General features: G+C 33.0%; 2 protein-coding genes across 3 annotated transcripts; both read left to right on the top strand.

Moving 5' to 3' along the window:
• The first annotated feature begins 704 nt into the window (after nt 1–704).
• On the top strand, nt 705–13575 carry LOC125467939 (intracellular protein transport protein USO1-like). 2 transcript variants are annotated; one of them, XM_048581921.1, is made up of 15 exons: nt 705–976; nt 7317–7678; nt 7787–7855; nt 7981–8094; nt 9705–9779; nt 9866–9922; nt 10105–10170; nt 10333–10446; nt 10609–10722; nt 11250–11312; nt 11960–12124; nt 12210–12332; nt 12892–12972; nt 13087–13148; nt 13255–13575. In XM_048581921.1, exons 1-15 carry the CDS (start codon nt 823–825, stop codon nt 13328–13330), a joined length of 1695 nt encoding a protein of 564 aa, XP_048437878.1. In that variant the 5' UTR covers nt 705–822; the 3' UTR covers nt 13331–13575. The 2 variants fall into 2 exon arrangements, with proteins under 2 accessions (XP_048437878.1, XP_048437884.1); XM_048581927.1 differs by lacking the exons at nt 12892–12972; nt 13087–13148; nt 13255–13575 and adding an exon at nt 12700–12838.
• A 1825-nt stretch (nt 13576–15400) lies between these two features.
• On the top strand, nt 15401–20089 carry LOC103957503. Its single transcript, XM_009369674.3, has 14 exons — nt 15401–15661; nt 16089–16216; nt 16323–16388; nt 16493–16606; nt 17142–17210; nt 17296–17352; nt 17835–17888; nt 17965–18027; nt 18116–18178; nt 18506–18670; nt 18769–18924; nt 19335–19415; nt 19536–19597; nt 19703–20089. The coding sequence occupies exons 1-14, from the start codon at nt 15478–15480 to the stop codon at nt 19776–19778; spliced, it is 1338 nt and encodes a 445-aa protein (XP_009367949.1). The 5' UTR covers nt 15401–15477; the 3' UTR covers nt 19779–20089.
• Nucleotides 20090–23642: the final 3553 nt, after the last annotated feature.

Genomic DNA, 23642 nt, shown 5'->3' with positions numbered 1-23642 from the left:
GTTTTTGCCCACTCACGCTTTTGTTTTGCGCTCCTCCGGGTTCTAGTTGCTTAGCAGGTTCGGTGGTTTCCCAGAGGGCTTTCCCGGCATTTTTGACAGACACTCACCAGTGTAGGGTCACCTTCGGGTGTACTGTTGTCGTATCATTTTCTTTTGGACTGCTGTAGACTTATTGCTCTGAACTTAGCGTCTCACATACGCTAGCACTTGTTTTTACTACCTTGTATGCTAGTTTTTCATTATTCGTACTTTTATATTACTTTTTATTAGCTTCCACACGTGCACATGGTTACGTCACCTCTGCGTGGCGGCCAGCATGCCCTGATCTCGGTCGGGGTGTGTCACATATACTAGTATCCATTAAGTTAGTTGTTTTGGAATTGGGTAATGTTAGAGAGATTAAATTTGTAGATAAAGTTTTAAAAATTAAAAGACATAGACCTTATTGATTGATTTATTACTTAAAAGTTAATAAACGTGCTCATTCATTTGATGACGTATTATTTATTTTGCAAATTTAATTTTCTTAACATTACTTTTTGAAATTACTGTTTTAATCCTAACTGATTGATTTAATATTTTGAAATTTTAGTAAAAAAAAAAAAAAAAAAAAAAAAACAATTGTTGGTATCATAAATGCTTTATTAGTTGGAAGTTATACATCCATTGTCGTTAAGGTAATAAAAGATTGGTACCAAAACGATATTTAATATTTGTAGTCCGAAGAAATCGAACTCGAACTCAAAAAAAAAAAAAAAAAAAAAAAAGGAAAACTCGAAAAACTGTCGCTGAGAGTTTCGTTGGCTGTGATTGAGTGCTCCCATGGCGCCCTCCAAGCTCGCCATTCTCTCGATTTTTCTTGCCCTAATTTTCTCCCAGATTCGGGCTGACAGGCCACGATTTAAACTCCCGGAAGGCTTATTGTTCTTTAAACGCCCGGAAGGCTCATCGTTCGACCCGTCCACTTCGAATACAGGTTCGTTTCTATCGTCTTCTGCGAATCCTAGGGTTTATTGGGTGAAATTTGTGATTTTTCAAGTGTTTGTCAATTCGAATTTTTCCCTCAATTTTCTCGCCATCCAAACAGATGTACTGAAGTTAGAGATCCTTTGGTTTTTCAATTGGGAAGTGTTTGTATATCTTTCCATTTATAATTTTGTGTTTCTGTTTTGGAATCTAAGTTTCAATTAGCTGAGCTCTGATACAGCTTTGATTTTTCAGTTTTTTTAATTTTATCAGACCAATAAAGATGCTTAATGCTTAATTGTTTATTTAGTTACTTTGTGAGTAGAAACAACATCTATATTAGTTAAATTTCGATTTCGAGCATTTTAAGTGTTTTTTTAGTGCCGTTTGGGAGAAAGAACAAAAGAAGAATAAGCAGAGAAATCGAGTATCTCCAGGTAAGGCATATTTGCATGGAAATTCAGGGATGTAGCTTCAAACAATTTTTACTAAATTCACGTCGCTCCTACCAACCACAAATTCTCATGAAAATTCATTTCTCTGACTGAAATTCAAAACCCAATTCTAATACCTCTCAAAATTCACATAAAATTCATCACCCAAAACTTGATCCGCAAATTAAATATTAAACTACAACTAATCAGCAAATTACAATCCATAATTCCAAGGAACAAAATTAATCAGATAAATGTACTCCACCTCAAGTCCCAATTCATAAACCCTCTCAAAATTCATTTCTCAGAGCATTTTGAAACTGAAAATTGCTGAGGAAAAGAAGAAACTGATAGGTCGTTTTGCGACGCGACTTAGAATCCTCCGCCACGGCCGGTGACTATTTGGATCGCGAGCTCGTCCAATTAGAAAAAGCATTGTTTTAAAAATTATCGCCCAGCGTTGTCTAGGCTCTGTTTAGAAGTTAGGTGGCTGGTCACCATCCTGATTAATGATAGGGGTTTGAAAATTAAGAAATGACACCTATAACTGTTGAGCCGCCCGCCTAGACATGCTAAGGCGCCCGTCTAGCCCGTCCAGACTTGTCTAGACCGCGATCCACTTAGATGGAAAATAGATAACTTTCATTTTGTATTTTATTTTTTTCAATAAATTGTAAGATACTTGTTGCATACTAAAATGAACACACATGATATCCTTGTTTCCATATTTTCATGATATTCCAATACTTTATAATACATAAGTCATTTTATTTTGTAGTTTATGATAAAATTATATATTTTTTAAGTATAAGCAGACACTTATTTATATGAAATATTATAAATTTAGTTAAATTCGCTTAATTCGCCTAGATACTAGACTCTAGTCAACCGTCCTATTAGCGTTTAGATTCTTTTAGAATTTTAAAAATAATAACCCGCCGGAAAAATAAAATGAGATTACGCGTCGCGAGGTGATTGGGGTTTAGTGCAGTGTGCGGGTGAGGTTAGCGTGGTCAAAATCCTATTATCCGGAAGGCGCGCGCAATAATAGGACATTAGCCGCCTGGGTAGGCGTTGAATTTTCAATTGGTCCCACTCAAAACGGGGCACACTTTCTCCATAAATTTTTTACTATACTCGGAATACAGCTGACCCACTATATATAAATTTTTCAATTGGTCCACGGGTTATTTTCTTTTGTCCATTGGATTCCTTCTTTTTTTATTAAAAAATTCCTTTTCACAATACAATATTTATTATTAATCAACAATTTTAAAATAAAAAACCACTCCACCAACCCTCTAGAACGCACGGGTTCTTTCGTCTCCGCCCCCCCCCCCCCCAAATCTGTTATCCTTTTCAATTGTTAATTCACTTCATTTCTTTGTCTTCGATCTGTTCTGCGGACGCACGGGTTCTTTCGTCTCCGCCCCCCCCCCCCCCCCCCCCCCCCCAAATCTGTTATCCTTTTCAATTGTTAATTCACTTCATTTCTTTGTCTTCGCTCTGTTCTGCGGATGAGGATCCTCTCTTCGGATCCTCTTTTGCGGGAAATTTAAGAATTCTTAATCGTTTATCATTTATTTTTCGTTAATTACTATTTTTGTTTAATTTTAAATAAAAAATTTAAAAATAATTTCTGACTGCCCAATAAACTACTAAAATATAAAGATTCCTAGAATTTCCACATTTTGAATCCATATGTTATCTAAATCCTGTTCTCCTTCATTCTGCCTGCAGTGCTCTTCTTTCTCTCTCTTTTTTTTTTCTCCTCTCCTGCTTGCTATGCCTCTCCTTTTCTCCTTTCTTTTTTTTTACCTCATCTCTCCTGCGTGCTTAAGCCTCTCCCTCTGTCTTAATTCTCTCTTTTCTCTTTCTGGGTGTTGTGCTCTCTTCTCTCTCCCTCTTTTTTTTTCTCTACTTCTGGGTGCTCTGCTCTCTTTTGGATTTTGTTTTTTTTTTTTTTGGTTGGGTGAAGAAAAGAATTCAGGTGCAATGCGGTTCGGTTAACCTTCGGAGAACCGTTTGTTAGACCGATTGTGATCAGTACGGTTCGGTTTCACCATAAAAAAAAAAAAAAAAAAAAAATTAGAATGCCCTACATCTTTTCTATAGTTGTTAGATTAAACATTCATTCCTTTTAAAGATTTGATTAAGGTGCTTTGATCAATTGACACCTCAATAATTTTCTTTTTATTTAATTTTCATGTCATTAATTTAAATGCATTTATATAGAAGCATAAAGTAGCTTAGCAACTAATTGCCTATAATATAAGAATTTAATTTCGAATCCCCTTCCACGCATTAAATGATATTTTTTTAATAAAAAAAATAATTAACTAATTTCTCATTTCCTTATTATCAGTATTTAAAAAAAAATTTCTCTTTCTATTAAAAATGTCTCAATAAAAAGTCTTCAATATATATTTTTTTTCACGTATAGATATATAAAAAAATATACTTAAAACTTATGGTACATTTAAGAACAAAAATATCGACTTTTACTATGTTTATATTTCAAATGTACCGAGAAACCAAATGTACCATAAAACTAAATGTACCTCTTGTTATGTAACCAATTTGGTATGTTTAGATTTCAAATATACGGAAAAACCAAATGTGCCCATTGTCAGGTAACCCTTTTGGTACGTTTATATTCCAAATGTACCAAAATACCAAATGAACAAAAAATCCCAAATGTACCACAAAACCAAATATCTCCATTAGATAACCCCTTTTGGAACATTTACATCCCAAATGTACCGAGAAATACAAAAAATCAAATCCACTATAAAACTACATGTGTCCATATTATAGTAACTAGACGTAACTATATAATCAAACAAATTTTTATTATGTGTTGGGTCTTCTAAATAATAAAATCTGACATTTTTTATATAAATATTCTACTATATTCACAAAAAAAGTAAAAATTATAACAAACAATAAAAAAATGCATAGAGATGGATAATAAATGCATAAATATAGGGATAATAGGAAAGGAAAAAAAAAACAAAATGTTCAGCATAAGTCATGAAAAATTTAAATTCTAAACAAAATTAAACTTATGTGAAAAACTGAAATTAATAACCAAAATTTTAGGAAAATGTTTGATCAAATTTTCAAAAGAAGTGTATGTTTAATCTAAAAAAACTAAAAAACAAAACGCCTATATCAAAACGTCCCATACAGAAGGAAAAAAAAAAAAAAAACCATCGGTACTATTCGGACGGTTCAGTCAGTTTTTTATATAAATCCCTGCCCTAGTATGTGCCAAACAGTAAAAAAATTGTATGCACGAATCAACAAGTTTAACGGACGGTGATACTTTCATGATATTTTTATGCTGTTCCAACTTTCAAGCATGATATCAACAAAGGATTTTTTCTTTTTTCTTTTGTTATATGTTGTTTTTTTATGGCGGAATTTATATCATCTATTTGCCTTTATATTAAAGAAAATTTGGGCTAATATAGATATTCAAATTTTCCACCAAAAAATAATTCAAAATCAAACAACCCAACGAATTTTTACTTATATCTCTTTCAATCACGCCTACACATATGCCAATAGGATTTTTTTTAATTGCATGATATATTTTTGTTTTAAATAAGAATAAAATATTTTTCTTATTTTTTGCCAATAAAAAAATATTTTTCCTTTATTCATTCAAAGCAACAAATGAAAGAAATATCCATTAAAAGTGAGTTGAAATTACTATTTTAATCCTAACTAATTAATTTAATATTTTGAAATTTTAGTAAAAAAAAATTATTGTTGGTATCCTAAAATGCTTTATTAGTTGACAGTTATATATCCATTTTCCTTGAGGTAATACAAGATTGTTTTGGAACCAAACGATATTTAATATTTGTAGTCGGAAGAAATCGAACTCCAACTCAAAAAAAAAAAGACCTCGAAATACTGTCGCTGTGAAAGGTTCGTTGGCTGTGATTGCAAGCTCCCATTGTGCCCTCCAAGCTCGCGACTGTCTCAATCTTTCTTGCCTTTATTTTTTCCCAGATTCAGGCAGAAACTGGAATCTCGTGGGAGGAAAATGAACGAGACTCTCCAATCCCGGCGGAGAAACGCGAGAGCCCTCCGAAGGGGGGCTTTTTTCGTAAGCTCATGTATAAGATCCACTCATCGTTTCTATCGTCTTCTGCAAATTCTAGGCTTTATTGGATGAATTTGTGCTTTTTCATCGATTCGATACTTTATTAGGACCCAAATCTCAACCCTAACTTAACCTTAACTACTACAATCAGCAGTGGCACAGTCAGAATTTTGGCTCAGGAGGGGTCAAAAGTCTCACCTCAAAACGTTGGTCTGATCTAAAAAAAATAAAGATCCGTCTTGCCCTAACTACAAACCACTATCATTTGACTTTTTGGTATGACGTCATTATTGTCATTCTTTTCCTCAACTCAATCCCCATGCGTATTATCATGACTCAGATTCAAAATAAAAGTCTGTTTAAATGAAAGAAGGAAGTAGGGCATATTATATATCATGACTCATATTCAAAATAAAAGTCTTTTTGAATGAAAGAAGGAAATATGAGAGGAATAGAACAACAACAACAAAGTCTTATCTCATCAAATGGAGGTAGGTGAATTAGGAAAAAAAAGAAGAAGCAAAAGTAATAGTATTAAAAGTCTTCAAGGAATAAAAAATGAAGCAAAAATAAAAGCCAACTATCCCGCTTACTTCCTCTCTCTTCTTTTTATGATCGTTTGAGTCCTTTAAAAACTAATATTGACGTTGGTTAACTACATTAAGTGCCATCAACCTCAAATTGAATCCAATGAAGGAATAAGGAGAAGATTTTTGTTGAGGCTTTACTACCCTGAAAAATCTTTGGAAATTAAAGGGATAAAAAAATGCCCAAATAAGCATGGGACCATTCTGATCCCATCATGGCTCCACCCCTGACTGCAATGGAAGAAGAGGAAAGCACGGAAGAGAGGAGCAATAATTTTGGTATTTGATTTCTTCTGTAAAACCTGGGAGCTGGCCTCCCTTTATACAGTCACTATACTTTTTAATGCTAGCGGGTATGTTTAATAATCCTTAACAATAAAACTAAAGAATAAAACTTTCAATTAACAATTATAGAAATGTATTGAGTACTTACATGATGGTGTGAGTTTAAATGTCGTCAATGTCTAATCTAATAAAATCTATCGTTTGACAAAAAAAAAAAAAAAACAACTCTCTAATTGGTGATTAATTAAGGCAATCACAAATCAATCCTAATTTGAGTGGGTAATGCTAGGGAGATTAAATTTTTAAATCAAATTTTGTAAATCAAATGATGTGGATGTTGACAATTAGATTATTACGCATGTGTTGATTAACGTGCTCATTTCCTATTGATAACCTATCATTTGATTGGAAAATTCGGCTTAAATTTTGGTCTCCCCTATCGTTATTCATTTTGAGTTCATAACATTTTTCCCTCGGTTTTCTCGCCATCCAAACAGATGTTACTAAAGTTGGAGCAATTTTTCGGTGTACCCTCACTCATAATGGTGAGGGTGCACCAAAAAAATTTGGTGCACCCTCACTTTTTGTACACCAAAAAAATTCTAATGAGTGAGGGTACACCAAATTTTTTTGGTGTACCCGGTACACCTAAAAATTTTCCCTAAAGTTGGAGATCCTTTGGTTTTTCCATTGGGAAGTGTTATCTAAGTAATACTGCAATTAGCTGAGCTCTGATGCTTATTTGTACAGCTTTGATTTTTAAGTTTTTATAATTTTAATCAGACCAATAAAGATGCTTAATTGTTTAGTTACTTTGGGAGTAGAAACAACATCGATATTAGTCGAATGTCAATTTCGAGCATTTTTAAGTGTTGTTGAGTGCTGTTTGGGTTTTCCTGGCTGACGATTTGTGTTTCTTTAATGTAGAAGAAAACGAAATAAAAGAGAACAACGAGCTTATAAAAGAGAAGGAGAAAGTAATTCAACCCAACTTGGATAAAATTTCTTCGATGGAACTCCAACTAAAAAAGAACGATAAGCTTATAAAAGAGAAGGAGAAAGAAATTCAACACAACTTGGATAGAATTTCTTGGATGGAACTCCAACTAAAAAAGAACAATGAGCTTATAAAAGAGAAGGAGAAAGTAATTCAACACAACTTGGATAGAATTTCTTCGATGGAACTCCAACTAAAAAAGAACAATGAGCTTATAAAAGAGAAGGAGAAAGTAATTCAGCAGAAATCGGATATAATTTCTTCCTTGCGGAGTGAAATCGAGTCTCTCCAGGTTAGGCATGTTTGCATGAATTGCCAGAAACCCAATTACCCAATCTGTTTTTCGAATGACAGTTAGTTTATCTGCATATTGATTTCTATCTATGTTTCTATATTTTAGAAAAACGGGTCATTAGTTGAGCAGCAGGTTGGGAAGGCTCAAGCCCGTGCCGATGAACTAGAGAAAAAGGTTAGACACAATGAAGTGGACTATTTTAGTATGTGAAAACCACTACATTCATGTTGCCAAAAAAAAAAAAAAAAAAAAAAAAGGGAGAATACTACTGAATTGCCAATTCATTCGATCCTATGCAGGTTAATGAACTTGAACAGAAATTACAATCGCAACGTAAAGAGAAAGAAGACTTGGAATCCCGGGCAAATGAAGCTGAGGAGAAGATCAATGGTTTGCTTTCAGAAATAAAGAATGTAAGTTATTTTTTCTCATTTGGAAGAAAAGTTATTTTGTAGCTGAATGTGCTCATAGTGATGGGGAAAGTCCTTAGTGATTCTGATTATAAGAACAGAACATTGTTTTGCATTGGATTTAAGTGTTCAGTAAAGAATGATAGTAAGGGAATAAAAAGGGGAGGTAGACTGTCTGTCCTCCTGTTACCGTGTCTTTCTCATCTCTTCTTATTTGTGCGATCACGGTTAAGTCACGTTAATATTTTATATTCAGATTGCTTTTTGTCTTATTATCTTTATTAAAAAATTAATATAAAATATTAACGTAGCTTAACTGTAACTGCACAAATAAGAGGAGATAAGAAGAGCACGGTAACAGAAGGGCAGATAATCCGCCTTCATAAAAAGGATGCTAAAAGTTGTCACTCAACTCTGTCAATCATTGTTTTGTTTTGGTTTGTAATTTTGTAGATATTATCAATTCGTTTTATGTCTTTTTGTGACGAGTCCTTTGTTCATTTCCCCGTAAAGAAGTTTTCGATGGGAATGTCCTTTTGCATAGGATGTAAATTGACATCCTACTTTAGCACCAATGTTGACAAAATTAGGGTACTATGGCGTTTTTTTTTTTTTTTTTTTTTTTTACCATCTCGACTTCCACAATGCTGAACAAAAAGTCTGCTTCTTTTTCTTTTTCATTCATATATTTTATACTTGTAGTTGTAATGCTACTTGGATTTTTGCTTAGAGCACTTCCAACTAGGAGTTGCATCTCCACCTTTAAATTGAATAGTCATGGCAATAGGTAATAGAATACTAGTATTTTTTATTTTATAAAATAATAAAAAATAATTTTAAATTTTGAATTGAATTTTTAACCAATCTTGTCACGCCATATGGCATTATCTGAAAGTAAGATTTTTGCAGATAGATTACGATAAAATTTTTAACCAATTCTGTCGAGCGACGTGTTCTTAATTCTTTAAAATCGTTGAAAATATTGAAATGTGGTGTAAAGTAGGAGAAAATGATAAGGTATTTATAGAAAAAAAAAGTATACTCTTTTTAATCTTTTTTTTTGAAATTTTTCGGATCTTTAATATTTAAAAAAAAATTATTAACTTAATTAATCTAGATCGTTGGATTACAAAAAAATTTGAAATCCAACAGTCCAGAATGTGACACGTTGCCCACCAGAACATTTCTATTTTTTTTCCTTTTTTCTTTCTTTTAAAAAAAAATTTAAAGCCTAAAAACCTAGACCATTGATCTGGAAATCAACGATCCAGATTCCAAGTTAACTGAGTGGGGCTGACATGTGAGTCCCAACATCTGAAAATCTTGTTGGAGACGCACCCTCACTCGCGCATGTTATGCACGCACCTAATGCAAATTATTTTTATAACGTGGTTGACGTCAGCCTTGCTTCATAGAGCCCTCAGATACTCAGGCCTTAAACTCCCACTGCCCTCTCTCACCGACTCCCCCTAGCCCAATTGCCCGGGCTAAAGCAAATTTGAAAGGCAATTGGGTTGCATCGGTTCTGTCCATCGGGCTATCAACCACGCTAGACTTGCTCTTAATGTTATCCCTTGGGGATAATGGAATGATGTCTGATGATCTTTTTACAGACTGGGAAGACTAATGAGGAGCAGGAGACCAAAATCCGTAAAACTGAGCATGCTCTTGAAGTTAAAGTGGCTGAGGTAATTTTAAAGTCTCTGCGGAAGCCCATTTTTCTAGATTGGGGTTGGTGCTTATGCTCAGTCTACGTCTCTAAAATTGTCTTCAGGTGGAAATGTGGAAGGCGAAATTTGAAGCTACTCTAAAAGCAAAAGTGTTAAATGAGGTATTAAGTTGCATGAATTCTCTCTCTCTCTCTCTCTCATTTTAACTGTCTCCCAATGTCTATCTATATTCTTTTTGAGGTAAGTGTAAATTCAGAAAAATCAGTCAACTGAGTTTCTTAAGAACATAGAATTTAAAGATTTTGTTTAAGTTTGTCATTGAATTAAGTTTCATTCTTTGCAGGTTAACGAAGATCGGATAAATGAAGCTCATAAGAAGATTGATGATTTGGTTTCCAAAATAGAGAATGTGAGTTTTTTTTTTTTCATTGTAACTGTCTCCCAATGTTTGTTTATATTCTTTTTGAGGTAGTTGTAAATTCAGAAAAATTAGTCAAGTGAGTTTCCTAAGAACATAGAATTTGAAAGTTTTGTTTAAGCTTGTCATCGAATTAAGGTTCATTCTATGCAGGTTAACGAACTTGAAAAGGAATTACAATCGCAAAGTCATGAGAAAGGGGACTTGAAAGACCGGGTAAATGAAGCTGAGAAGAAGATAGATGATTTGATTTCAAAAATAAAGAATGTGAGTTTTTTTTTGTCATTTTAACTATCTCCCAATATTTGTTTATATTCTTTCTAAGGTAGTTGTAAATTCAAAAAAATCAGCCAAGTGAGTTTCTTAAGAACATAGAATTTGAAGGTTTTTGTTTAAGCTTGTCATGAAATTAAGGTTCATTCTATGCAGGTTAATGAATTTGAAAAGGAATTACAATTGCAACGTAATGAGAAAGGGGACTTGAAAGACCGGTTAAATGAAGTTGAGAAGAAGATCGATGATTTACTTTCAAAAATAGAGAACGTGAGTTTTTTTTTTTTTTTTTTTTTTTTGTCATTTTAACTGTCTCCCAATGTTTGTCTATATTCTTTCTGAGGTAGTTGTAAATTCAGAAAAATCCGTTATGTGAGTTTCTTAAGAAAAGAGAATTTGAAGGTGTTGTTTAAGCTTGTCATAGAATTAAGGTTCTTTAAAGTTCATTTTGCAATCGTCTTCAGTAATTTAGATAACTCATCCGTTAATGGTTTAGTTGGAATCTGAAAGTGATGCGAAAACTTTGGTTTGCGTTTTTTTTTTTCAATTCACACATATTCTTTTCTTTTTTCTGTTCTCTACATATCATATGCTTTCACACATCTTTCCCTTATGTTATATATGGTATTCGAAGTAGTGTGGTGATTAGATTCAGAAGGTATTACAATTAATTGCTGTATGGTCACTTGAAGAACCTGATACCTCACTCCTACAATTTTCTCTTTTACAAGTGTGTGCTTAATTTACCGATTATTGTTGTCCTTCAATAACTGACGAGGTCCTTCAAATTTGTTCAGGCTCTGGAGAAAAAAGCCCAGGCTGAAAAGTGGGCTGAACCCCATGTGGAAACAACGAAAACTGTAAGCTAGCTATTTTCAATTTCCACTTTTGTGTAACAGTGTAGAGCTTAGTAACATTACTGGTTTGGTATTACTGTACTTTGAAAAAAAAACTGTTTTTGCTGTACTGTAGAATAAGTAGTTGTGAAATAAAGCAGCAGAATGTTTGATAAACTTTTTCGTAAAAGTGCTTTTGGAAAAAAAAAAAAACAGTATTATAGTATTTGATAAAGTTTTATGTAAAACAGATGTGAAAAAAAAGTTAAGTTTTGCAGCTTTGTGTTTTTGGCTTTTTTTCATCAAAAACTGTGAAAAAAAACTGAAGCTAAATGTTTACCAAACATAAAAAAGCTCCTAACTTTTTTTGATAGCCACTTTTTTCAGAATCACCTCAGTACCAAACTAGAGCTAAGTGAGAACTTGAAATTAATGGGGTTTCTGTTTTCGACGTGTCTAGCTATAAAATTGTTCCATGGCGTTAATAGTGTTAGGCAGGATACAATCACACACATGCATACTAGCGTGTATGCATGTGTGTTAGTATACTTGCATGTGTATGGATGCTAGTATGTTCTATTCAGTTGTGCTTTATGCATTGTTTATAAGAAGTGGTTTCCCTTTCTCACTAAACTTTATTATCCCCCATTTTCATGTCTGTCCTGTTGAAGAAATGGATCCCTGCAATCAAGGAACAATGGCTGGTGGTGAAGGATACTGTTGAACTTCATGTGATATCGTTGAGTAATACAACTATTGAAGTTTATGAGGTTTCAAAGACTACAATAGCTCCACATGTTATAAAAGCACAAGAAGTTGTTGATCTTTACTTTCAGGTATATGTATACATTTCAGTAGACAAAGAAGTTGGTCCATTCATGTTGCCTACATGCATCCTACAGCTGTATTTTTGGGTGACAGGAAGCAAAAAAGTTCAGCGAGCCATATGTTGATCTGCTGACCACTGTGACAAAACCTCATGTCGATAAGGCAGTTATTGCCTACGAGAAGTTTCTCAAATCTGCATCAACATACCATCATCAGGTATCAGCATCAATTTGAAATAACCTCCATTCATTATGCTACTGTTAGATACAAGGGAGTTTTAACGAAAAGCCCGCGGTACTGTTCACTTTAATGAAAAATCATATTTTTACACTAAAAAGTCAATACTGGTACTATTTACTTTACCCTTTATTTTGTCATTTTCGTTAAAACTCAAAGTTTTCAAGTCATTTTCATTAGTTTTCCTTTATTTTTTCAATGGTTGATTGCTACAAGTTCGCTTATTATTCCTGTGTTTTCCATTTTCTTTTTCTTCTCCATTTGATGACGATAATTATGAACTGCTATGACCAATCAATTCATCGTAACATAAGATGACATAAATGTTTTATCTGCTATCTTATAGTGACTGCGTTGAACAGTCTACGGTTCATATGTTACTTGCTGTTGAAGACTGTTACTGCATGTTGTGAATGAATTACGGTTTCTTTTCTATTCCTTTTGATGTTCTTGCCATGGTGGATGCACCCGTAGCTTAAGCCATTCACCGAACCAGCTATAGTAGTTTATTAAATTTTGTAATCAATATTTCTTCAAGGTTCAAGGGACAGTAAAAGATTTGCTGAAGAGGCATGAACTGACAAGACCTCTTGCTATAAAGGAGTTGGAGTGGTTTGCGGTAAGTGTAGTGTAATGAAATCAATCTTCTTGCATTTCTTTGTTTGTTCTGTTTTCTTCTTTCTTTGAAATTTATGTTTGATCGCCTTATTTAGTCGCAATTAAAATGTTGCAGGCCTCGGCTTTGGTGGCCCTGCTCATCATAATTCTGTTCAGAATTTTCTCTTCACTTTTCTGGTTAGTTACTTATACGTGCTCATGCCTGCACACCGCATTTTATAAACGAAAAGTAACCCTAACATATTTCTGTTTGCTGATTACGACTTTGTGCGTCGTTATGCAGTACAAAGACTAAAAAACCTGTTCCAGGTTCCAACCATGCGCGTCGTAACGCTAAAAGGGGCCATCCAGAGAAGTAAGCTGCTACTGGCTTTGTTTACATGTCCTTTTTCCGTGCATGATTGAATCGTCTGTGTAAAATGTTAGAAACTGTGATGCACCAGTTAGACGTTAAGATAAGTCTAGGAGTTGGTGGTGGTGGGCGGCTTTTACTTATGTTGTTGAAAGGTGTATTTTAGTTTATCTTTTTAGTGTATTTGGAATAAAAGCTGACAAACTACATATCAATATTATTCTATATAAGTGGGGTTACGATCATAAATAATCTTTGAATTTACAACACTCGCTATTTGATTTTTGAATTTCAAAATCGATCTCTGAAATCAACTAGCACACATCAATTTGATTCATAATATTAATTTTTGCTTAATGTTCTGGTGACATGTCCAATAATATGGTGTTACGTGCATTATTCAAAAAATATTTAAAATTATTTGAAGTTCAAAAATTAAAAAGTATAAAAGTTTATAACCATAAAAAAATAAAATAAAGGGGAATGTTAACTGATATAAAGAAGTAGGTGGGTACAAATTATCAAACAAAATACCCAAGACAAAATCATTTTCACAATAATAAAAAGGTAATAATTCCATGGCACTTTAATGATAATGCTCTTAGATGATTCCCTTATTTAATCATCTACCCCGACTCTTTCAAGCAAAAGTATTTCAATATACGCCCGTTCAAAAATTGACGGTGAGATTTTTGATGATATTCTATTGCTCTTTCAAAGTTTCAAACATGACATCATCTTTTTTGAATTCCACCCGTTGAATAAAATAGTCGTCCTCTAACTTTGTCAAGGGATGATCTAAAAAGTTTATCTTTTTAATCTAATGCAAAGGTCGCTAACATCTTTCTAGAAAACTTGGTTCGCTTTGTTAGTCACCAGTATTGTCTTTTTGTTAATTCGAGTTAAATGGTCAAAAGAATGTACGTATGACTCAGCAAATTGAAGGTCTTTTAACAAAAAATTTGTTTCTACCTCGACTTTTTGCAACAAAAAATATTTCAATTTACGCTTTTTCGAAAACTAATGATGGCTATTTGATGATATTCTATTGCTATTTCAAGCATGCCATCGACAAAGGATAAATTTTGAATTCCACTCGTCGAATATAATAATCGTCCTCTAATTTGGTTAAAGAATGACTTAAAACATTTATCTTTCTAAATTAAATACAAATGTCGGTAACATAGTTTTGGGAAATTTGTTTCTCTTTATAAATCACTGGCACTACCTTTTCGGTAGTACGTTACAAATCAACTAGTTTAGCGAAGGTCTTGGAACAAAAATCCTATCTTATATCTCAACTTTTTATAGTAAAAAACACTTCAATTACGCTCTTTCAGAAATCAACGATGATACTTTTCATGATATTCTTTTGCTATCTCGAGCTTGACATCAACAAGGATTTCCTTGTTTTTCGTATTCAATGTCACGTTTATCTTCAAATTTGAGAAAAATGAAAGTCATATATGTTGTATTTTCAATGAGGAATTTCTATCGTCTATTTATCTTTATGTTAAAGGAAATTTAGGTTAATAGAGATGATTTTTTAAATAAATATGATCTTGTAGTTTGTTCATATCTGATAATGTTTTTGTAATAAAAACAGTTTCCACTTGAAAAAAGTCAAAATTAAACAATTCAACGAATTTTTACTTGTATAAAAATGAAAATTACTCATCTCTTTCAAACACGAAATGTTACATATCCTAATAACAATCTATGTTTTTAGAGATCTAAAAGCCCCATATTTTTATTAGTAGCAAAAATATATAATTACTAAAAAAACCCAATTAGCATATGCGTAGGCGTATACCATGAGCTAATATTATGTTTGTAAATTCAAAGTAACACATGAAAGTAATAGCCATTAAGTAGGGTTGTTTTGAAATTACCGTTTTCTTTCTATTTTTTTTTTTTGGCAAATTTCTTTCTAATTAATTAATTTAATATTTTGAGATTTTACTTAAAAAAAAAAAAAAAACAATTTTTGGTGTCATGAATTAGTTGACAGTTATATTCATTTTTGTTTTTTTTTATTTTTGGTACCAAAAGGGTATTTAATATTTGTAGTCGGAAGAAATCAAACTCGAACTAAAAAAAACACTGGAAAAACTGTCGCTGTGAGAGTTTCGTTGGCCGTGATTGCATGCTCCCATGGCGGCCTCCAAGCTCGCGATTCTCTCAATCTTTCTTGCCCTTATTTTCTCCCAGATTCGGGCTGACGCTTCAGTCCCGGCGGAGGAAGACGAGCCAGTGAAGCGCCCCCGATCGGACGGCCCTGATTCGGCCGCTCTGAAGATCGAGTTGGATCAGCTCAGGGCTAGGATCCACTCCCTAGGTTCGTTTCTATCGTCTTCTGCGAATTATAGGGTTTATTGGACGAAATTTGTGATTTTTCAAGTGTTTGTGGGGTCGATTTTTTCCCTCGGTTTTCTCGCCATCCAAACAGATTTTACTGAAGTTAGAGATCCTTTGTTTTTTCACTTGGGAAGTGTTTTAATTTCTTTCCATTTATAATTTTGCGTTTCTGTTTTGGAATCCAAGTAATACTGCCAATTAGCTGATTCTGGTGCTTACTTGTAAAGCTTTGAGTTTTCAGTTTTTATAATTTTAATCAGAGCAATAAAGATGCTTAATTGTTTAGTTACTTTGTGAGTAGAAACAACATCGATGTTAGTTAAATTTCAATTTCGAGCATTTTTAAGTGTTTTTGAGTGCTGTTTGGGTTTTCCTGGCTGACGGTTTGTGTTTCTTTAATGTTCAAGAATTCGACGTCGGTGAGAAGATTAAGGAACTAAAAAAGAAGAATGAGCTTATAGAAGAGAAGGAGAAAGTAATCCAAGAGAACTCGGATAGCATTTCTTCGTTGCAGAGTGAAATTGATTCTCTCCAGGTTAGGCACATTTGCATGAAATGCCAGAAAACCAATTACCCAATCTGTTTTTTGAATGACGGTTTGTTTATCTGCACATTGATTCTGTGTTTCTTCTGTATATTAGAAAAAAGGGTCATTAGATGCTGAGCTTGGGAAGGCTCATGCACGTGCCGGTGAACTAGAGAAAAAGGTTAGATACGATGAAATGGACTATTTTACTCTGTGAAAACCACTACATTCTTGTTGCCGAAAAAAGAGAATACCACTGAATTTTCATTTCATTCTCCTATGCAGGTTAATGAACTTAAAAAGGAATTGCAATCGCAACGTAAGGAGAAAGAGGGCTTGGAAGCCCGGGCGAATGAAGCTGAGAAGAAGATCGATGTTTTGCTTTTAAAAATAGAGAATGTGAGTTAGCTGAATGTGCTCATAGTGAAAGTCCTTAGTGATTCTGATTATAAGAACAGAACATTGTTTTGGATTGGATTTAAGAGTTAATTAAAGAATGATAGTGAGGGAAGATGAAAGGATACTAAAAGTTGTCTTATTTAACTCAACTCTGTCAATCGATCACTGTTTTGTTTGGGTTTGTATTTTTGTGATTTTGTAGATATTGTCAATTCGTTTCATGTCCCTTTTGTGATGAGTCCTCTGTTAATTTCCCCAGAAATAAGTTTGTTGATGTATATGTCTTTTGTATAGAATGTACGCTGTTGGTGGGCAAAACAATGTTAGTTTACATCCTTCTTTGGCACCAATGTAGACACAATTGGGATGCTGTAGTGCTTTTTGTATTATTATCCTGACTTCTATATAATGCTGAACAAAAAAGTCTACTTCCTTTTTCTTTCATATCATTTTATAGTAGTTGTAATGCTACTTCAAATTTGCTTAATGTTATCCCGTGGGGATAGTAGAATGATGTTTGATGATCTTCATACAGATTGAGAAGACTAATGATGAGCAGAAGACCAAAATCCTTAAAACCGAGCTTGCTCTTAAAGTGGCTGAGGTAATTTTTAAGTCTCTGCGGAAGCACATTTTTCTAGATGGGGTTGGTGCTTATGCTCAGTATATTTTTTAAAATTTGTCTTCAGGAGGAAATGTTGAAGGCAAAGTTTGAAGCTACTCTAAAAGCAAAAGAGTTAAATGAGGTACTAAGTTGCATGAATTCTCTCTCTCATTATAACTCTCTCCCAATGTTTGTCTATATTCTTTCTGAGGTGGTTGTAAATTGAGAAAAATCAGTTAAGTGAGTTTCTTAAGAACATAGAATTTGAAGGTTTTGTTTAAGCGTGTCATAGAATTAAGGTTCTTTAAAGTTAATTTTGCAATTGTCTTCAGTAATTTAGATAACTCATCCATCAATGGTTCAGTTGGAATCTGAAAGTGATGCGAAAGCTTGGTTTGCTTTTTTTTTTCTTTTCAATTCGCACATATCCTTTTTTTTTTTTTTTCCTTTTTCTTCTTCTTCTTCTTCTTCTTCTTCTTCTTCTTTTTTTCTGTTCTCTATATATCATATGGTCTCACACATCTTTCCCTTGTGTTATAACTTATATATGATATTCAAAGTAGTGTGGTGATTAGATTTTGATTGCGGTCCTTAAAGAATATTTTGTTTTTTCTTTTGAATCAGGTGCATGGTGCATGGATTCCACCATGGCTTGCTGCACATTTTATGCAGTGTCAGGTAAACTGAGTGCATTTCACTGTTGTAAAGAAAAGTTAATTTTTTTCAAGGAATTGAAGTCATTATCAACTTGCAGTCCTTTGTAGAGACATGCTGGAATGTGCATGGAAAACCTGCAGTGGATATTGCTATTCAGAAGGTATTACAATTAATTGCTGTATGGTCCTTCAAATTTACTGAGTATTATTATCCTTTAATAACTGACGAGGTCCTTCAAATTTGTTCAGGCTCTGGAGAAAAAAGCCCAGGCTGAAAAGTGGGCTGAACCCCATGTGGAAACATTAAAAACTGTAAGCTAGGTTAATTTATTTTATTTTCAATTTCCACGTTTGTGTAACAATGTAGAATTTTGCATCATTACAACCTGCAATTGATGGTGTTGCTGTTTCCGACGTCTCTAGCTATAAAATCGTTCCAGGGTGTTCATAATTTTGGGCAGGATACAGTCACACACATGTGTGCTAATATGTATACATGTATGTTAGTATGCATGTATGTATGTATGGATGCTAGTATGTTCTCCTATTCTGTTGTGGTTTATGCCTTGTTTATAAGAAATGGTTTGCCTTTCTCACTAAACTTTATTATCCCCCCTTTTCATGTCTGTTCTATTGAAGAAATGGATCCCGGCAATCAAGGAACAATGGGAGGTGTTGAAGGATACTGTTGAACCTCATGTGAAATCGTTAAGTACAAAAACTTTTGAAGTTTATGAGGTTTCAAAGACTACACTAGCTCCACACGTTATAAAAGCACAAGAAGTTGTTGATCCTTATTTTCAGGTATGTATATTTTCATATATACATACATTCATTAGGCAAAGAATTTGGTCCATTCATGTTGCCTACATGCATCCTACAACTGTATTTTTGGGTGACAGGAAGCAAAAAAGTTCAGCAAGCCATATGTTGATCAGGTGGCCACTGTGGCAAAACCTCATGTCGATAAGGTTCGAGTAGTATTGAAGCCTTATACAAAAAAGGCAGTTATTGCCTACGAGAAGTTTCTCAAATCTGCAACAGCATACCATCATCAGGTATCAGCATCAATTTGAAATAATCTCCGTTCATTATGCTACTATTAGATGCAAATTATTTCAAGGGTTGATTGCTGCAAGTTTGTTTATTATTCCTTCTCTTTCCATTTACTTTTTCTTCTCCATTTCATGATGATAATTAACATTTAATCATCAACTGCTTTGACCAATCACTTCATTGTGACATAAGATGACATATATGTTTTATCTGCTATCTTATAGTGACAACGTTGAACAGTCTTCAGTTCATGTGTTATTTGCTGTTGAAGACTGTTACTGCATGTTGTGCATGAATTACGTTTTCTTGTTTATTCCTTTTGGTGTTCTTGCCATGGTGGATGCGTAGCTGAAGCCATTCAGCGAACCAGCTGTAGTAGTTTATTAAATTTTGTAATCAATATTTCTTCAAGGTTCAAGGGACAGTAAAAGATTTGCTGAAGAGGCATGAACTGACAAGACCTCTTGCTACAAAGGAGTTGGAGTGGTTTGCGGTACGTGCAGTGTAATGAAATCAATCTTCTTGCATTTCTTTCTTTGTTCTGTTTTTCTTTTTCTTTTTGTTTGAATGTTATGTTTGATCGCCTTATTTAGTCGCAATTAAAATGTTGCAGGCCTCGGCTTTGTTGGCCCTGCCCATTATCATTCTGTTCAGAGTTTTCTCCTCACTTTTTAGGTTAGTTACTTATGCGTGCTTAGGCATGCACATCGCTTTCTCTAAATGAAAAGTAGTCCAACATATTTCTGTTTGCTGATTACGACTTTCTTCGTCATTATGCAGTACAAAGCCTAAAAAACCTGTTCAAGGTACCAACGCTACACGTCGTAAGGCTAAAAGGGGCCATCCAGAGAAGTAAGCTGCTACTGGCTTTGTTCTCATGTCCTTTTTCTGTGCATGATTGAATCGTCTGTGTACAACTTTAGAAACTGTGATACACGAGTTAGACGAAAGATAAGTCTAGGAGTTGTTGCTGTGTAGTGTGGGCAGTTTTTACTTATGTTGTTGAAGGGTGTATTTTAGTTTATTTTTTATTCTTACATATTCACAGCCCAAAGGATTGTCAATTTTTCTTTTGAACTTTGAAGCGCCGTGGAGAATCAATATTTTAGTGAAGATGACCGGTTTATGTGGTTAATAAAGCTGTTGAATGTTAATGATGGTGGTTAATCTGTGTGAGCACCTTGTAGTGTACGTGACGGTGGTTAATGGTTTCCTTAACGTTACTCCTTTCGCCCCCAATGGCACGGGTCGGCCCTTACAGGATGGCCGATGCGCGCGTTGGTTGTGACGGAGACTAATAATCGAAATGGTGATGTTGCTGCACCAAGTGAACTTGCTTAATAAGGGACGACTGTTTTGTGACCAACTGCCCTCAACGCTTTGTCAATGTGTTTTTTTCTTTTGCCTGTTGATATCCCTCCCCTCGCTAGTTAGCCTAATTTGAACTTTTAGCTAACAAAACTTCCCATTGCATGTCTCAGAGATTTCCTGACCATGAATCCAACCGACCGTTTTTCAATCTGACGACCAAAATAGTAATAGACTTTATTTAGTTTTTATCTTATCCATCCTCCAACCTCATCTCAAACTCTATGAATACCTACATGTTTATTGGATAATTTACATAGTCATTTATTTTTGGGTAGATTCAGTAATCTAATTTTGTCATTTATTATTAAGAATAGTTCACTTTTTAAAAATAGGTCCAAATTGACTATTATCTTTTTGTTAAGTTCGTGATCAAACAGAAAATTTAAAAAACAAAGAAAAATATTTATAAAAAAAAAACCCAAGTAGGTGTTTAAAACATTGGTATTGGTGAAAATATCGATAGGCAGATTTGTGGAAATATCAATAGATATATCGTTTATTGTATCTCGATATCGATATCAATTGTCTTCGATGGAATGATCAAAATTTAAAATTACTTTTTAACGAATGTCATATGAAGCCACAACACACGTATGAAACAAGAATTAATGATTACATACTGTGTAAACAATGAGTATGTGATATGTGAAAAGAAAAACTTCCTTATAATGACAAGTAATAAAATAAAGCATTTCACTAGAAAGAATAAATTATACATAACTTAATTGAAATTTTTGTCATGAAAGCAGCACAAGTTTTATTGAAGTAAACTAATAGCATAAAGAAAGAAATTAAAAAATAAAGAATGCATAGACTCATGGATATTTCCTGCAAACTTTTTGCAAATTGTCTGCAAAAACTAGATGGTTCCTAAAAATATCAAAAATATCGATGAAATTGACTGATTTTCAGAAATATTGTGGATATGGAGTGAAGTTTAGACTTCATCCCTCTTTCCATATTGTTCCCTGAATTTTTGTATATTTCCGTGGAAATATCGAGCATATTTAGGATATTTCAAACATTGAGTAGGGTAACTGTGGATGGTTAGTAAGTTCATTATTTTCAATATGTTTTAATGGAAAAAAAAAAATAACAACTATAGTAAGTAATATTAAAAAAAAAAAAAAACAATATCAAATAACATAATAAATAAATAAATAACGAATTGTCGCACGCGTAGTCTTGTGGCGAAAGGCTAGGAAGAATTAAATCCCTTCAAGCATGTTGCATTTAGTCTTTTTACTTATTTAGTATACATATATCATAGATTTCTTCATCGATTATCTACCTACATCACAGATTAACTGTTTTTTGGCTACCTATATTATAGATATTTTTCTATACTTATAATCTACCTCTCCAGAATTAGTTGTATTCAATTCTATCTTAAATATATTTTGCTGAAATTTTTTGTAGTTTTCTTATAATATAGGTACGTTACAATTAGAATCAATTTAAAAAATAAATTGAATTTTTAGACATGGATCTAACTACCCTTAATTTTTTACTCTCACTAACAAAGTGTCTTCAATATTTTTTGATCTCGTTTTAATGAAGTCAAACTGAAGTGGTCTTTTAAACTGGGTTGGAATTTGAGTTTTTAAGGTTAAATTTTCACAAAATTAAATTAAGATAGCCTATACTAAATTTAACTAAAAAGTTACATTTAAAACAAAAGTTAAAATGTATAAAATTGGAGTCTTAAGACTCGTTTGGAAGTGCTTTTAAAACGACTGAAAACACTTTTGATGAACAGTGATGGAGTTAGGATTTTGGGAAATGAGGGGCTTCACATAAATGTTAAACAAAATAAACTAATTAGAGAGTAGAATGCATGCTTGGAGTTGTGAGCTAATTAAATTTTTTGAGGTGCTAAATGCTTTTTTATTTATTTATTTTATTTATTATTTATGTTGAAATTAACCTTCCAATATCAAGTCAATATGGAAAGTAATTAATAAAAAATTATAGAGGATTTAGAGAAATTAACCTTCTAATATCAAGTCAATGAAAAATGCTTGGAAAATCATGTTTTTAGACTGTATATTGGAGACCACTTGATGTGGTGGTTGATGATTGGAATTCTTCTTTAATAATTTAAAAGAGTAGTCCAACCATTAACTGCCAAAATGTGGTTTAAGTAGACTGTCTCTCTAGTATAAACCCAATTCAATATAGAATGGATTGGGAATTTTAGAACAAAAAAGGAGAAGAATGGATTGAAAATTTGAATAATAAAATATATGAAATTTTAAAAATTTAGTAGAAAGGGGAAGAAAGGCTCAAGTTTATAATTCTTGGGTTGGATAATGTGAAAAAAATAATTTTTGATAAAAGTAAATCAAACTTTAGATTTTAATCTTAGGATCAATTGATTTGTTTATAAAATAAGATGTTAAATTTAATTTAAGATGAGTCTCAATGGAATTGAAAAGAAAAAAGAGAATTCTTGTTTTTAACTATTGGTGAATAAAATTAAAAAGTTTTTTTTTTTTTTTGTAAATTAAAAGAATCATAATACTAAGTTTACCCCACAAAAAGAAGTATAATACTAAATTATATAGAAAGATAGAAGAGTGAGGGTTGGCAAAGGCCTATGCTGGCCTATAGTGCCTCGGCCTATGTTGATGAAATTACTGATTTTGGGTTCCAAAATGGAAGAAGAGCCAAATACATGCTTCTTACAAGTTGCATTTTAAGTGCTAGTCTAGGATCCACTTGAATTTTTATTAAAAATTGATTTGAAAAATATTTTATCAAATGAATTTTCAGTCATTTTAAAAACATTTCCAAACGAATCCTTAAGAGTTCGAAGAATAAGGGGACAAAATTGTTCAAGTCCACGTGTTTAGAGATGAACTGTGAAAATAAATGCAAAATACATTAATCCATGCATGTTATAGCATGTCCATCAAACTACTTCCTAGAGCAAAATTATTTGTATTCCCATATTAGAATACATAGATTGTTTACATCCACTGACAGAGCCAATGAAGGTTCATTGAAAAGTATTATACTTTGATTCTTTGACCCTATCTTCAGAGATATAACTTATGAATGAAATTTACCATTTGGTTTTTTTTTTTTTTTCTCTCTATTGTGTCAATGTCAATGATTAGCTAATCACCAACCCTAATTATATATTTTATGTCTAATCATGTCATATTAAAAATGTAGAAGTTAATATACATAATACATTTAAAATTGTCTTCAATAAGTTTTCAAAGTATGATTTTATGTTATTATATAAGTTTTCATAATTTTATTTCATTTTTCACTTTAAGCTTATCGATATTCAGGGTTCATCTCATGGTAGAATTTCTAGTTGCACCACTGGTTACATCAC

This window comes from the organism of the source record quoted next, unplaced genomic scaffold, assembly GCF_019419815.1.
Source record: "Pyrus x bretschneideri cultivar Hongxiangsu unplaced genomic scaffold, Pyrus_bretschneideri_v1 Contig1, whole genome shotgun sequence".
NCBI classification, from domain to species: Eukaryota; Viridiplantae; Streptophyta; class Magnoliopsida; order Rosales; family Rosaceae; genus Pyrus; species Pyrus x bretschneideri.
The sequence above is the reverse complement of the archived record's forward strand: the minus strand, read 5'-3'. Positions and strand labels throughout refer to the sequence as shown.

Coding starts and splice junctions, on each gene's coding strand:
- LOC125467939 (XM_048581921.1), top strand. CDS start 823: ATGGCGCCCTCCAAGCTCGCCATTCTCTCGATTTTTCTTGCCCTAATT. Junction 977..7,316: donor CCCGTCCACTTCGAATACAG/GTTCGTTTCTAT, acceptor TCTTTAATGTAG/AAGAAAACGAAATAAAAGAG. Junction 10,723..11,249: donor TACTTTCAAAAATAGAGAAC/GTGAGTTTTTTT, acceptor AAATTTGTTCAG/GCTCTGGAGAAAAAAGCCCA.
- LOC103957503 (XM_009369674.3), top strand. CDS start 15,478: ATGGCGGCCTCCAAGCTCGCGATTCTCTCAATCTTTCTTGCCCTTATT. Junction 17,889..17,964: donor CACATTTTATGCAGTGTCAG/GTAAACTGAGTG, acceptor ATCAACTTGCAG/TCCTTTGTAGAGACATGCTG. Junction 18,925..19,334: donor CAACAGCATACCATCATCAG/GTATCAGCATCA, acceptor TATTTCTTCAAG/GTTCAAGGGACAGTAAAAGA.